Here is a 16,793-nt window from a genome sequence, read left to right on the forward strand (position 1 = left end):
AAAGGCCCTTGAAGGGGAAGCCGTCAAAGCTGACCTAATGGGAAGAGAGCACAGCGACCATGTTTCCTCTCCAAACATGCCAACAGATCCAGGCTTCGATGCAGTTTTGGGAAGGTGTAAAGTGATATACTATGGAAGAAATGGCTCCAAAATCATTAATTACAGGTTCCCTTCTGGTGCACCTTATGACCAAGTTACCGTTAAGAATAAGGTTTTGCCAAGGCTTGAACTCACTTTGTGCAGATTTTTGTTATGGAGTAGATATTTGGGAGGACTGTGAGCAAGAAAAGGCTGTGAAATACATAGTTTACAGTGATTTGAAATGGCAAGTATAAAAATATTTTTTAAACTTGATGGATAGTAGGTTTCTCTGTCCTTTCCTGCTCTTACCCTGAATTCCAGTGAGTGCACTGTAATTTTGAGATGGGAAACACTACTGACAGCTGTGAAGCAGAATGATGGGCTTTAATAAGATGAGGAACAAGAAAATGCAGTTGAACAAATAGACTTTAAGCAAAGAGAAAGAAACATCATAGTAGCTAAAGGGGGTGGGTGCTAGCCCACTGGTAGCATCTGAATCCATCCTTGTTTACATGACTGAACTAGACGATTTCTATATGGAAAACATCAGTAATCATAACAAAATGGGCTCATTCAATGGGTCTTCTTGAGTAACAAGATAACTTGATGATATGTTTGGGAAAAATGGGAAATAAAGAAGGTGGAGAGGAAAACCTCTCATCTCTGGTTGGCCTCACTTAATGCATCTTTCCTTTTGTCTTTGCAGGTTGAGGATGTTTGGGACCTGTTTGGTGGAAGTGGCCATGTCGCAAGTAACTCACCCACCCACCTTCCCAGGGAGCTTTCGCCTCCTGAGCATTGTGCTGGTGTTGCTCTCCCACGCAGACGGCGTATGTGCGGAGAGCCCCAGTGAACTGCCAGTGAATGACACGGAGGAGTGCGCTGGCTCATACATCTGCAAAAAGGGTGTGATTTTACCAATATGGGAACCGCAAGACCCCTCATTTGGTGACAAAATCGCTCGGGCAACAGTGTATTTTGTAGCGATGGTGTACATGTTCCTGGGAGTATCTATCATAGCTGATCGCTTCATGTCCTCCATCGAAGTCATTACATCTCAGGAGCGGGAAATAACCATCAAGAAGCCCAATGGTGAGACCAGCAAAACCACTGTGAGGATCTGGAATGAGACTGTTTCCAATCTCACCCTGATGGCCTTGGGCTCGTCTGCCCCTGAGATTCTCCTGTCGGTCATCGAAGTGTGCGGCCATGGCTTCACTGCAGGGGACCTGGGGCCAAGCACTATTGTGGGGAGTGCTGCCTTTAACATGTTTGTCATCATTGCGATCTGTGTGTATGTGGTTCCAGATGGAGAGATAAGGAAGATCAAGCACTTGCGAGTGTTTTTTGTTACAGCAGCCTGGAGCATCTTTGCCTACACTTGGCTTTACATTATTTTATCTGTGTCTTCTCCTGGGATTGTGGAGGTTTGGGAAGGCTTGCTCACCTTCTTCTTCTTCCCCATCTGTGTGGTGTTTGCCTGGATAGCTGACAGGAGGCTTTTATTTTACAAGTATGTCTACAAGAAATACCGAGCTGGGAAGCAGAGAGGCATGATCATTGAGCATGAGGGTGACCGGCCCTCCTCCAAAGCTGATATTGAGATGGACGGAAAGGTTGCTAATTCTCACATGGAGAACTTTTTGGATGGGACACTGGTGTTGGAAGTGGATGAGAAAGACCAGGATGACGAGGAAGCCAGGAGGGAAATGGCTCGCATCCTGAAGGAGCTGAAGCAAAAGCACCCAGACAAGGAAATTGAACAGCTTATAGAGTTGGCAAATTACCAGGTCCTGAGCCAGCAACAGAAGAGCAGGGCCTTTTACCGCATCCAAGCCACTCGGCTCATGACTGGAGCTGGCAACATCTTGAAGAGACATGCTGCAGACCAGGCCCGCAAAGCCGTCAGCATGCACGAGGTCAACAGCGAGGTCACAGAAAACGATCCCATCAGCAAGCTCTATTTTGAGCAGGGTACCTACCAGTGTTTGGAGAACTGTGGCACTGTGGCCCTGACCATCATTCGCCGGGGAGGTAACTTGACCAACACAGTGTATGTGGACTTCCGGACAGAGGATGGTACGGCCAATGCCGGCTCTGACTATGAGTTCACTGAAGGGACAGTGGTCTTCAAGCCTGGCGAGACCCAGAAGGAAATCCGAGTTGGCATAATTGACGATGACATATTTGAGGAGGATGAGAACTTCCTGGTCCATCTGAGCAACGTCCGCGTGAGCACTGAGGCCTCAGATGAGGGCATTCTTGAGGCCAGTCATGTCTCAACACTTGCCTGCTTGGGATCACCATCCACTGCCACTGTCACCATTTTTGACGATGACCATGCTGGCATCTTCACCTTTGAGGAGCCAGTAACACACATCAGTGAAAGTGTAGGAACCATGGAAGTGAAAGTGTTGCGAACCTCTGGTGCACGAGGAAATGTTATTGTGCCCTACAAAACCATTGAAGGCTCAGCCAAAGGGGGAGGAGAGGACTTTGAAGACACCTGCGGGGAGCTGGAGTTCCAGAATGATGAGATAATGTAAGTCAAGTTTTTAATTATTTCTTACAGTCTCTGTTTCTCCCAAAATGAAATGCACTTGGCTCCAAGAGCTGCACTGGAGGTGTTTGGGTGCCAGCATATTGCAGGAAGCCATGAATGGCCATATGTGCTTTGGGGAGCCTGATATACTGCATTCCTCCCTTACTAACAGACCAGAGAGTGCCTGTCAGGGGCACTCCAGCCTTCCAGTACCAGGGAGTTGGAATTGATATGGGTGCCCACCTCCTGCGCCATACCCATGCACTTAGCAGACCTCTATAGCTTCAGCTCTGCAGTGGAGCAGAGAACACAACCGAGATGGCTGTGACTACCCAGTCACAGGACCTGTCTTGTGAAGGGCAAGAATGTATGAATTGTGGTACCTAGTTCATTTTTCCTCTTCAAGGTCATCTGGGACTGGGCTACAGCCTATCCTTACTGATGCTCTGCTCAGGGGTTTGGTGAAGGTCTCTTTACCTCCTCCTCTTCTAAAGTCTGCAGGCCTGGGTCATTGTCCAATACATGTCTTGAAAAAGTGTTGTCATGTATGTAGGGAAGTCTCATGGTTAGGATGCAACTCCAGCCACATTTGGCTGCTTGCAAGTGAAAAAGAGACTGAAAGATGTTGGAGGCTACTCTCCAGTGTTGCTGTGTGTTTGGTAGAAAAATTATTAGTTCTGTAGCCTTATTACATTATGTGGAGAATATAAATTAGCTCAATAAATAGTGGTAGAAAACATCTATCCTTAGGTATGCCATGAAGACATTTCCTTGCCCCCCTGGTGCTCTGAGAGGAGCAGGCATTGAGAGTTCTGTTATTCCAGCCTCAGGCTCTTCCTACAGTGAAGTCTGTGTTTGCAGATCAGTCCCTGCCAACAGGGACTTATCTCTGTAGCACAAAACCACTGCATAGAACTTTAAACAGTCACTGATACAGGGCACTGTTGTGCTGAAGGAGAGCTAAATGTTGCACTGAGTGTTACATATTGCGCTACTGGTCTCTTGGGAGCTGAGACAGACCCATAGCGAGTGCAGAGAGTGGTCCTCGCGTTCTGTTACGTGTATCTGTTGCATGTATCTGTTGCATGTGTGCACAGGGAGAATGAAACTTCTTCATAAAACTTGTTGAAGTAGCAGGGGGAAAAGGTGATTTGTGATTCTAAGGCTGGATTTATACCAGTTGGGATTTTGACTTCCCAGGAAAACGGAGCCAGAAGTTCACAGCTCCAGCAATCTGGAGGCCAGAACATGCATGTTGCTTACACAAGGGTCAAGAGAACATGGTTCCTGGCTCCTGAATGATAACTGTAGTAGAGAAGAATGCAGTTATTTGATTTTTGGTTTTGCATTTTGGGAGAAGCAAGGAGTTTTCTGCAGAGATGCAATGAACTAGGCTATAAGGGTATCTCCCAAAGGCTTGTTACTTTTTATCCAGGTCACTCAGCACTAGCAAAACTGGGCTACTAGTAGTTAGACTTGACATTTGTTCTCAGTTTCCCTGGGATGTGACATGTTTACATGGCAGACCAAACACATCACCACAGTCTCTTGAAACTGTGCTCAGGGGAGCTTGGACTCCCCCTTGTTTTGTATTCACCACTCTGGTCGGGACCTCTGTGCTGTCCTTTATCGCAGACCTGTGTCTGTTCTGTCTCTTGGTGCTCAATCTGTGATACAGGGTTCTGCAGTGGGAGGGTGATGCCTTCTCCCTGGCATCGCTCTGCCTAGGTGGCCTTGACTCCACTAACCTATTCACTGCTGACTTTTGCCAAAAGGCCAGTAACCAAGGGGCATGCTGGAAGTGACCTGATCACATCCTGTTGGATCTGCTGCCTGGCCTCCTGGCATGTGCTGGTGTGCCCTCACCAGGGTAGCAAACCTCCTCCTTCCTCTTTTTACTGGCTGTTAGAATGTGCACAGCAAGCACAAACCAGGGGAAAACAGCTTTACCAGAAACCTGAGTGTGGTTTTTTTCTGCGTGTATGCCATCATATCTCTATTGCCTTTAAACTATCTCTCCCTGTAATCACGGGGAGGGATGGTACATAGGAAGCACCACTTTAGGAGTTCAGTGTGGTGCAGATGAGGGCTTGGAGAATGGCATGTAAGGAGGTGGTGACTGCAGAGCCAGATAATGACCAAGGGGCTTTCTCCATTCAGGTGGAAGAGGACATGCCCAGAATGAAACTGAGTGTTCATATTCCAATCCATTCATGTGTCTGAAAGGCAGTAGATGTTAGTCTAAAACTTAGATGCTATGGTCTATGTTCAGGTGTTGGATGGTACAATCTGACTTGCAGAAGATTTCCTGCAGGTCCATGTTTACTTGGGCACAAATTTAGGGCTGCCCTGCAGCACAGAGGCAGAGTGATCCTCCTGTCACTGAGTTGTTGCTTACAGTCATCCTTCCTTGGAAGAATTTTCTGGAATGGTAATAAAGAAGATATGCTAACACAATATGTGGATTATAGAGCTAAAGCCTGTTTGCTCTGTCATTGCTTGAGAGTGCTGTGCTTCAGCTAAAACACAGTTATGTAGAATGGTGCAATTCCTAGCACAATTGATTCAATAAAGTTCTAAAATTTCAGGTTGTTTCACGCTCTGTTGTCCAAGAGATGTCTTTGCTGTCCTTTCTGAAGGTCTTCAGTGCCTCTTCAGCTGTGTCATTCAAGGCTGTATCAATCAGCTTGACAAAATTGAGTAAGATATGTTTTTCTGGGCCACTAATAACAAAGGTAGGGCAGTACAGGGAGACATGAAGATAAAAGAAAAGCATGCACAAGCCTCTATTACTAGAAGGTTGGCTTGCTGGTAAGTCACAGTAAAATTAGAAAGCACTGAGAGGACCCTGATCTTCTAGAGACCTTCCTGTGGTTCCCAAAATGCCTAATTACGTAACATGTTGTTTGTTTGCAATGTCCAGAGAGACTTTACCATTTGGTAATATGATGACGTCCCCCTTTCCAGAGTACACAAAATAGCTGTTTAACTGCTGAAGCCATGCTACTCCTGTTTGTTTAAACAAACATCTCATTCTGATGTTACCAAAAAAGATGTGTAATGGAGAAGATGTTGGTCCTCCTGTGAAACACCTTATCCCAGCTCTGCCTTTTTGAGTGACACTTTTCTGCTCCTTGTTCCTGATGCACAAGCTTGTGTGTTCAATGCATGCATGTTATCAAGTGAAAGAAATAGCATTCTAATGTGTTTTGCAAAGGAGCTACCTGGATTTGCATGACAAATTGTTCCAAGCTGTGTGGGAAACCTTAAGATGTTTGACTGGGGTTCTGGAAGGTTAGTCTCTGTGATGCTACATGGGTACCTGGGGCTCTGAGGCATTGGTGTATGACAGGTGCTATGATTTAAAGTGTAAGAGAGAGCCTTCCCTCTGGGGCCATCCTCAACAAGGTGGTTCCAACCTCATCTCACATCTCCATTAATGATTAAAGCTTTCTTGATGAGAACATAGAGAAGATGTGTAGTTGTAGGTTCTTCCTACCCACCCATCTACTACAGCTATTGTGATTGTAGAAGAGGTCCATGGTTCATTTAGCCAGTCTATTTTTATCTCCTGATTCAATGTTAAATAATTCAAAAGTCCAGTTTCCTATATTAGAGTAGGAAACACTCCTTCCTTCAGCTGATATCCCATCAGCTCTTCTCCTTTCTGTCTTGAAGCATCAGGAGGAGCACTTCTTCCAGATGTGACTGCAAAGCTGCTTTTGTGTTCAAAAAAATATTATTTTGTCTAGAGATAACATTGCAACTAGAGATCTATTCCAGATGTCTGCACACACACACCCAAAACAAAATGTTTTGTGCATTACATACAGTTATGTGGACAACCAATCAAACTTGTATTTCACCTACGCAGTCACCCCTGTAAATGCTTGGAAAATCTTATGTCAAATGGTCTCACTGTTCATAATGTATGGTTTAGCTGGTTTTGTAAGAGGTAGTTGCTGCAGATTTAGGAAGTGACACTCCTTGTCCACTGAATCTGACTTGTCCAAGTCAGCTTTGGCATTTCTTTGGAAGCATACATTTAGGAGCTGCATGCTAACAGAGACACAAACATCAGCTGAATCCTCTGACTTTTTTAGGATAAGTGTCCCCAGAAATCACATAGGTTCCCTCCCAAGACCCCCTTAAAAATGTCAATGTCCATATATATATTGTGGCAGGAGGAGAACCAAGTGGTACAGTTTTTAAGTACCTTTTCTCATTTCCTTAAGAAATTGAGTGAGATATTTCTAAAGAAACACCAAACATAATATCCTGACTCAGCCCTGGAGCCCTTTGATCTCAGTTTGCATCTGTATCTTGCAGCTTCAGAGAAAAAGAAATGCCTTCAGCATGGGCAGCCTTGCCAGTAAGATGCAGTTGAAGAGCAGGGTGTCTTCTGATTTGGTAGAGACATGGCTGTTAACCTGGCTGAGGGGGAAGCAAAAAAACATTCCCCCCTGCAGGTTTTATTGTTGGGCATATTGTCTTTGTGGTCCCACTTTGTTTGGCTGGAACAATGTGCATCGCCTCCCTCAACAGGCCCAGCTTGCACAGGGTTAATGTCTGGCGGCACAGTGTAAGATATGAAAATAGACCAAACAAAGATTAAACTCATATTTGGCTTGCTTCCAGAGCCCAGCTTGGGATTTAGAGAGTGTTTTCCCCTTGCTATTGGAAGTCTTGCCTGCCCCAGTGGGATTTGCAGGCACTACAAATACAGCCACCTGGATCTAGGGCTTGGATCTTTGGCAGGAGCACCCAGCACTCATGTTCCACCTAGTACAGGTCCATCTCATGGGAGGTGGCCACAGCAGGGGCCTGAGCAGGTGTGTTACACCTCACTGGGGCATGGCATGGGGGCCTGTTTCCAGAGGAGTTTTGAGGAGGAAAAGTTCTCTGGGCCTGAAATATATCATTGCTTTGGTTCCCAAAGGCCAAAAGCTGGTTGTCCCCTCTTCAGAGCGAAAGATACAGCTATAACAGGGCTGTCTTTTCTTCTCTTCATTCAAATAATGTTTAGTCTTTCCTGAACATGGCTTTATATATCCCAGGCATGGGCATCTCTCTTAAACTGCTGTGCTCTTGTCTCAGCTGCATGGACCACCCCACACATCTTTCTTAGGAAACAGCAAGGAAATAAGGCCATGTGGTTTTCACAGAACTTCTCCTTCATGCTGTGCTCAGGATGGGTCTCAAGCCCATGAAGCACATACTTGCAGCTCTGTGTCTGTCTCCAAGTGTCTCATGGCTTGATTGGGTCCTCTGCTCCCTGGAGTAAAACCAGTGGGTGTGTTTCTGTGGCATTTCATCATGGTGCTGCAGAAAAAGTTCTGCCTGTAGCTTGCCTGGGGAGAGTGAGCACGGGATGCAGACTGTGGTGTTTGCCCAAATAAGTCAGGAAATCTAGGAACTTGATTTGATGATGTCTCCTGTGGAGCGGCTTAGGCAGCAAAGTTGCGTTATTGGATTAAGTAAGTTGTGCCAGCACATCACTGGGGGTGAAGGGAGTGGGGGAGAAGGTTGAGGACAAGAGTGGTTAGCTGAAGAACTGACAGTTTTTGTCCTTGAAAAACCAATGTTTCCTTATTTGTAATGAACTGTTGTTGGCAATTTACTGCTGCCAGCTGCATCTCTGTGGTTGATTAAGGGAGCTTGGATCTTAAATATGTAATAACTCCCTGAAAGCCATTGAGAGGTAGTTATTAGCTTCATCAGGGCCTGTGTACACATCCACTGTGCTCCTTTATGAAAAGGCTACCTATTAAATGCATTGTAGTAATTTATAAAATGCAGGATCTAGGCTTGTTTTAAGAAATTAAAACAACAATCCTAGCAAAGCTTGTTGGCGTGGGAAAGTTATCTTGGAGCAAAACACTGCTGAGCAGCTCCTTGCTGGGAAGACAAGAATGGGAGATATGAGAAGTCCTGTTCCCCTTTGCAGACCCCTTTTTGCATGGCATGTGCCTGAGCATTGCTGGCAGCAGCACTGGCACCAGTAGTGATATGCAGGTTTTGTCAACAGAGCTGGCATCCATCCCTTTCCCTCCTGTGCACATGGGATCCATTGTTGTGGCAAATCCTTGAACAGGGAGAAGTAATTCATTAGTACATGTGATCCTGATGCAAGTGCACTTCAAGCTGTGCATCTGGCTTGGGAATAGACTTATTTCCTCTTACACTTAGCCCTCAGGTTTTAAACTCAGTGGATGGCACTCAGTATACTTGCAGCAGCAAGGCTGAATTTGTGGGCTTAAAACAAGAGTGACAGAACAAAAAGCAGACAGCTGACCACAGCCAGCATCCAAGTATCTGTGCAGATGGGCAGAGAAACATCTGCTCTCATCCAAAGCCAAACAGAGAGAAGAAGCTGGACCTGGCAGACAACTGACTGAATCAGAAGCAGACCCTCCTCAGGAGGAGAGGCTGAGCCCAGAGGCATCATCCTACATGCTGCAGGCAGATGGAGTGTGATTGGCTAGCTCTCTGCTGACAGGGGGATGTGATGTTGCTCTGCCCTTGTCAGGCAGGCGTACCAGAAGCGATGCACAGTCTTCCATGTCTGGATCAGGCTTGTGTGTGTCTCTAGTGGCTTTGCTCACACCAGGGACAAAATCATGTGTTCACTAGCAAGGACATACATATCACTGCCATGCAAGTGGAAAGTCACCTATGCTATCCCTTGTCTGTGCTCATTCACCTGTTCTCCAGCACCATAGGATAACTGTTTTAGCTTAACATTCACAGGCTGGTCTTTCTGAATCACCTGTTTCTTCAGTACTCTCATGTAAGAGCATTGACTAACAGTCTTTCACAGCCAAAGTGTTTGCAATGGCTAGGTGCATAGCCTCGCTGCACTGGTACTAGTGGGTATGTTCTCTTCTTTGCAGTCTTGGGCATGGTTGGAGTTAAGGTCAGCCCTCGCCAAGTCATAAATGCCATTTAGCCTGAGGACATCTTGGGAGATATTAAAACCTGTACTAATAAAGTTTCTGACAATGACATTTGAGGCACTGTGCTGGTTTCCCAGAATGGCAATGCTGGATCCTGGGTGACAACAAATAATAATGGCATTCTCTGTTTTAAAAATATCTTGGTGTAAGAGAGAAAATATTCCCACTGCTGTGTAAGTAAGAGGGTAACCAGTGTGGGCCTCCTCCATCCAGTCCCTATATGGTTCCATTTCCATAATGTCTGGACTCCTTCCTACACAATCAAAGTAACAATAAAATGTGTTTGGCAATGAGAAAGAAAGCAATAACAAAGAATGAGAGCATGGCTGGATCTCCGTGAATTGGATGCTGGAAGGAGAAAGATGAAACTGATGTCATATGCCTGCCCCATCGGAGCAGAGGCCTTGCCAGAGAAAGGTCCTCTGAGTGCAGATACTCTCAGATGGCTGAAGAGAGGGGTAGGGACCAACTGAGTGGAGTCCAGTGCAGAGATACTAACTTTGGGGTCTTTTTAGAGGTGGTTTAAATTTTATGCCACTGTTGTCAGCAAGCTTCTTTGCTCTTTGGAGGGTTTGAGAGATTCCTTTGTGTATTTGCTCCTATTAAAACCCTGGGGTGCAGTAGTCACACACTGTGCTATTTTGGGGTCATGTAATATGGCTCTAATTCAGTCACAAGCCCAGAACACCCTGTGGAGACCCTTGTCCCAAAGGCCAGATGCACTGTCACCAGGTGGCAAAGCTGTTGTCTCACTGGCTGGGACATAAGAAGGACATGAAGTTTCTTATGGGTCCAGAACAAAACAAATAAACAAAAAAGGATTCATTTGCTCTGAATTCTTTTCCAAATTCCTTTGCTTGTTTCTAAGTAAGAAACTGATTTTGAAATGTGCTTGCGTGCTTGTGGTTTAATTTGTTGGTACACATCATCCTTAAGAAAAAAAGTTATATGTTCAGTCTTTGCAAACAATTTGAAGTAGAAATCTATTGATCCATTATTACACTCATCAGCCTCTCAAACTGCTCTGATAGGCTCACAGCTCCTCAGTCTGTGCAGGCGTCCCCCCTGCCTGCCCTTCTCCCGCATGCTTGTCCCCCTGTCTCTGTGCAGCTCATATGGCTGTGGCTCTGCCATCCTTCTCCCCCAAAACCTTACCCATGCATCCTGAGCACTGCTCTCACCAGTGTTGTGACAGATGACTTATCCTGGCATGCCTTTATATAAGGGCGAGCAACACGCTTGTCTGGAGACTGTGGACATTGTGCTCCGAGGAGCTGAGCATCCTCGACCACAGCCCTCCCTTCCCTCTTGGCAATGCCATTGTGCAGCCCAGGCTCTGCTGTCCTCACTGCACAACTCTCACACAGATTCACAGCCCTGTCACAGCATATAAGGAAAAAAAAAGTCAGTTCTGCAGTGAGGCTGGAATGAATCAAGCTGCAGTGAACAGGGGAGAGACACCCTGGTTTCATTGAGAAGAGGAGCCTTGACCTGAAATAAAACCTGTTACTTTGGCTCAGGCAGGTAGGGAGCAGGTTTTACCGGGTGCCAGAGTCTGCACAGGAACCAAGTGTTTGCTTCATCCAGTAGATTTCCATTCACACTTTAGTTTTGGTTATTGAAATTTATCTTCCTCCTTAGCTTAGTCTGGGTATGTGACTGGACTAGGGGAATAAGATTTCACCCCTGCATAGGGTAAAAATACTGTAAAGAAAGTCGGTATTAATGCCCCAGGCACAAATCATCCTACCACAGGGTAAAGGGAGGGAAGAATAGCAGGAGATTTACCTGACTCATGAGCTCTCCAGTGACCTGGAACTCAGAAAGAATCATACAAAAACCTGAAAATGGGTCAGTTTAGTAGGGAGGATTGTAACAGAGCAGTGTGGGATTGTTGAGTCCCAGTCCAGCTGAGCATGAACTGGACAAGAATTAGATGGAAAGCCACTATTCTGGACATTGACACCTTAGCAGTGCAGAGGGAGAAGGAGAAAGGACCTGAACAACAGATTCTACTGATGCCTTAAAGATCTTAAGGCATCACTGCCAAGAAGCAGGTCTCTCTGTGGATGTCTGTGTTCATGAGGCCTGTAGCTGTAGGACAGAGGTGATGTAATCTACCTGTCCTCAGACCAAGAAAACACACTGAAATCTAGCCTAGCATTGTTAGGGGATGCATGAGGGGCTCTTAGGAAACCTCTGGAAGGTTTCCTGGGCAAGAGGTGACATGTGCAGGCAAGCTCAAAAGCTGCCTTCAAAAGCAGCTCAGCCAGATTAGGTCTGCTTTTGTACCTTAAAGAGCCTAGAATAAATCAACACGTTATTTGTAAGTACCTCAAAGATAACAAGGAGATGAATAACAGCCAGCATATATTTGTCAAGAACAAATCTTATCAAGCCAACCTAATTTCCTTTTAAGCCAACCTTTTGGATAAGGGAGAAGCAGTGTTGTCATATCACTGAGTTTCAGAAGGGCTTTTAATGTTGCCAAGTTCAGTACTGTCATAAGGAAGCTCTGGCTAAATGGGCCACTGGGATGATGGGGTCTAACCTGTCTGGAAAGAGAAATGTATCACTGGATGAGAGTGAAAAGGTGTTCAGTAGGTTTGTGTCCTGAAATGGAGCTTGTTGGGCATGGGAAAGAGAAATTTTGTGTTTTAAGTTGCAGATAGAAAGAGTATAGAGGCTGAAAGTGTTATGAAAGGTAGGATGGGGATTTACAGAGATGGGCTGAGAGTTAGCATGAAGAGAAGCAAGACACTGTAAAGTGTTTGTGCAAGAATAGTTATAAGCACAAATTCAAGGGGGAGGGGAACAACTGGGTTGGGAGGTGCCATTATGACCTAGCAGCCAAATCTGAACTCACAACATCATGCTCTTGAAATGAATGAGAAAAATGTCATCCTGAAGATATTCAAGGGGAGGGTAGCCACTTTCAGGCTCTCTCTGCGCAGGTGTGTGCAGCTCTGAGCACTCTGAACACAGAAGAGGTTTAGAAGAGTCCAGTGGAAAGCATAGAAAATGGCTGGTGATCTGAGAAGCATGAGCAAGGTGAGAAACTGTGAGAACTGGGAGTGTTTAATTTAGGGAGAGGTATAGGGAAGGTCTAAGTCATGAGCTAGGTAAAGGGCAATAAGATATTCTCTGTGTCTGCAGGGTCCTGAGGAAGCAGCAGAAGCAATTCAGTTTAGTCAGGAGGGAAAATTTTCTTTTAGTACAGAAGGGTCCATTCAGAAGTAGCTTGGTGGAGTGCACAACTCCTGTCAACAGCAAGGAACGACTTAGGAGACATTGCCCAAAATTATATCAGATGTATTGTCTCTTTAGGACACATTGCATCAGATGAGGTTTTGGCAACCCTTTCTCTTCTGTTGTTATGTGCCAGCCAGGCAAAAGCATCCATCATGTGAGGTGCACTTTAGTCAGGTGGCCCCTGTCCTGCATTGTCTTCTGCAACAGATGTATGATGGGTTAACATGCAAAGCAAGCTACAGATGGAGCAGAAAGACCAAATGCATACATACACATACAACCTTCACAGGTTCTGTGTGACCACCCACGCCGGGCTCTTTGTTCACAAGGGATATCTGGGACAGGGCCAGTGCTTGCCTGCTGTCTGTCTCCTTTGCTAATAATTAGATGCAATCCAAGCTTCCCTGCAGGAGAGCCCTGTCCCCTTGGGGGAAGAAGCAAGGCTGCACAGATAAAGGAAGCTAATTAGAGGGTAAGAGAGCATGGGTACCAAAGCCTCAACTGTAAACTTTGAAATCTAGATAAGGGAGCAGTATTTAATTATATACAATTAAAACACCGTATCTCAGCCCCCTGAGAACTGGCAGTCTTGGAAATCCCTCACAGAGGTGCTAACGAACAGGACTGAAGGCAGCAGTGGGCTAGGAGCCATGCTTATCAAACTGCCTGGGAAACACATCTTAAGAGAATAGCTAGGAAAATTCCCTTGGACCACTGTATTGTTATTTCTGTATGATGTCCTCCCTCTCCTAGGGCAGGTAATGGGAATCCAGACCTCAGGAACTGAAAGGGAGATTGCTCTGCTCTTGCATGCAGCTGAGCAAGACCATTGCAGACACCTATACAAGGAGAGGCTATCCTGAAAACGTAGGGGAAGTTGGAGAGGTTTGTAAATACTTAGTCTGAAAAAGAGAAACAATCTTTGTGCCCTTTTCTCCCAACATACAGGAGAAAACCCTCCTGTCCCTATGCCTGCCACCTGGGCGTGTCCTAGTATCTTCAGGGAGGACCATGCCGATATCCCCCTATGCTCCACAAATCCTGCAAAATTATCTTCGGTTATGTTCCTACAAGCCACTAAAGCAGCTGCTTCCCCTCCCTGTTCCTTTGCTGTTTCATATACATAGTCCCTGACTTCTGATCCTTTCACCTGTCCTCTTCAAGACAGAAGGGCAGCTTGGTTTCCATGTAAAGTGCCTGCCTTGTGTTCAGATATTCCCTGTTGCACTTTTCCAGCTAAGCCAGCAAGCTTTCTGGACTGCAGCAGTAGCTTTTATTCCATAACTGTTGCTGGATGTTAGTGCAGAACCACAATGAAGGAAAGTTTGGATGGATTCATATCATCTAGCAGAGTAGAACTGCAGAACTAGCCTGAAGTTTTCCAAAATTCCTCTTCCTCAGCAACTTCAAACCCTTAAAGAAGGCTTTCAGTTCAGCCCCAGGTGTCCAAAGAAGTGGTCCCTGTTTTTATTTGTAAACATAAAGTGCCAGAGGGCTTCTACCTTCTGAAGGCAGTAATTTTAAAATGCACAAATAAAATGTTAGGGATCCTTTTCTTGCATCCTTTATACCTGTTCTTGTTGAGTAATACACCTAGTGCATGTATCTCATTGTGCAGCTGCAGTGCAAGCTGCAGGTTGTGCCTGGAGTGGGAGAAAATGACTGGAACCTCAGGCAAGGAGCCATAAACTGGTGCTGACCCTCTTGCTGACAATGGGCATGGGGATCTTCAGCACCGGACAGGGAGTGGCCAGTCACCCAAAGACTCTGAGAGAACCTAAATAAACAGTGAGAAGACCCCAGACCAAATATCACCATTGGACCAAGGCATGTGTAAAGGCGTGTTAAGAGTATGTGAGGAACAGGCACACAAACTGTAAGGGTACAAAAGCCAAGGGTTTCCTTCACTGACGCTGGAGACAGCTGTTATGGTGTCACTGCTCCACAATTAAATTACTTGAACTGGACATCTGGGACTCTGCTACAGGAAACTTGGGGTCAGCTCCAGGAGGGAATCTTGTCTGACAGTGAGTGTGGTGTGTGGTGGGAGCCAAGGAGGGCATCCCTGGGTTCACTGGAGCTGCCCACAGCGAAGGAGCTTTAGGCCCAACAGTTAAAATCTTGAGAGGTGCAGGTGTGACTCCCTGAGTGCCTCCTAAATGGTCAGATGGGACAGTTTCCTAACAGTCTTTTTGCCTGGTCTTTGCCCTCAAAGGTTCAGCACAGAACCTTTCTCCTTTCAGTGTACAGAGCCCATGAGTCACATCTGTGATGTTGTCACAAACAGCTTCCCTAGTGATACAGCTGCTTAAAATGTTACAAGACCTGAAAGTGATGCCAGTGCCATTGAGGTTCATTTTATTTGTCTGAGCCTTTTTGCTGTTTTCCCCTGCTGTGCCAAGAGCTAAAACCTCAGGGCATGCTTTGCTCATTGTGTTTTATGTGAAAATTAAATTACTTGTTGAATCCCAGAGCTCCAAGAACTGGAGGTTTAAGAAAAGTGCTGACTAATATCAAGTGTACCCTGTCTGATCCTTAGTGTGCCACAGAAGAATTTGCCATGCTTTGGGGGAAGAATTGCTGTCTATTGCCAGCCCTGCAAAGCTGAAAGAGGAGCTGGAAGGCTTAAGTTGCTTCTCAGTTCAAGTATTCCTACATTAGTATGAATGAGCATGTTGGTCTCTTGCAAATACACAAACAGATTTCTACAAAACACTTGCTAATGAACCAAAACAGCAGTTTGTCCTTCCAGTGATTTGTGGGGAGTCAGTAAAAGACTCAACCTGGGGAGCTCATTACACTGCTAAAGGAGTGCATTTTTAGGGGAGATGCTGGGAAGCTGTTAGCTGCCAGCTGTGAGGCAGGACGAGAGGCTTGGCAGTGCTGGAAGAAAACCTCTGAGAGGTGGCATCTGCTGCCTCTGTGGGCACAAGCACAGTGCCCCTCTCAATGGGGCAAGGCAAGACACACTGCGGTTGTGGGGCACAAGAAGTGGTGATTTCCACCCCCAATCACTGTAATCTCGTGGCCAGGCATGCTGATATTGTGCTGGGGTGTTCGGTTTCTAATGTGAAATGGAGATGAGTAGAGTCCAGCACCATTGAGAAGGGAGAGCCCCAGCAACCTCCTTGAACACTTAGTCACATGCATATTGTGAACCAGAGACCTGTTGGAAAATACAGGCAGACTCGGGGTTTAAAAACCAGACAGTTAATCCTATACATCAAATGGAGTGTGGCACTGCTCAGCCACTGCTCTGCTTCATGGGCACAGTTCATTTGTCACCTGCAGCTGTTACACAGCTCATCTACAAAGCTAATCCACTTTCCTCTTGGTGTGAGTAGATGGGCTTCCTGATGCAGTAACTGCAGCCATCTCCAAAAGGGATGCATATACCTCAAGGTGCACATATACCTAAGGGCTGCATATGCCTTTACCTAAACAGTTAGAGTAGGTGAAAGACCAACCAGGAAATGCATGTATGGGGATGAGGTGGGGTGAGGTAAAAGGTGAATGCATGATGAAAATTTGGGAAGAAGGAGTGGGAGGGAAAAATGAAAGAAGGGCCAAAACACAATGAATGGTTCTTCTCCAGCTGCCAGTGAGCACTTGCAGAGCTGCAAAGTGCTTAGGGTCCTCTTCAGAGGGCCCCTACCCCATCAAACCACAGAGCAAGGTTGTACTGCTCAAGTTTGCAACAGGTAGTTCAAAAAAGCTGTTTAGCTCTTGCTGCAGAATGAGTTTGACATCCATGTCTTAAATGCATTGAGCTGATGTTGCACAAGTTTCAGCTTCAGTGTGTTTGCAGGGAGAACCCTGGCTTGGCTCTAGGCAGCAAAGGTAAAAGCAATGAGAAAAAGAGAATACTTCTGGCCTTGCCAAGAAGAATCACTTGCACAGGAAAGGGAGAACTAAATTGATTTGAATTTCCCTGCTGTTTGTCAGTATTTCGGTAGTCACAC

The 16,793-nt window shown here is 45.8% G+C and overlaps 1 protein-coding gene across 5 annotated transcripts in view; it reads left to right on the forward strand.

Annotated features, from left to right (window-relative positions):
- SLC8A1 (solute carrier family 8 member A1) overlaps window positions 1-16,793 on the forward strand; it is a 120,386-nt gene that overhangs the window by 9,115 nt on the left and 94,478 nt on the right. For all 5 annotated transcript variants that reach the window (XM_071581061.1, XM_071581023.1, XM_071581042.1 and 2 more), the window contains exon 2: window positions 788-2,623. In XM_071581061.1, the coding sequence (XP_071437162.1) occupies window positions 795-2,623 (1,829 nt within the window). In that variant the 5' untranslated portion in view covers window positions 788-794. The remainder of the gene's footprint in view (window positions 1-787; window positions 2,624-16,793) is intronic.

Source organism: Pithys albifrons, chromosome 2, assembly GCF_047495875.1.
Source record: "Pithys albifrons albifrons isolate INPA30051 chromosome 2, PitAlb_v1, whole genome shotgun sequence".
Taxonomy (NCBI): Eukaryota; Metazoa; Chordata; class Aves; order Passeriformes; family Thamnophilidae; genus Pithys; species Pithys albifrons.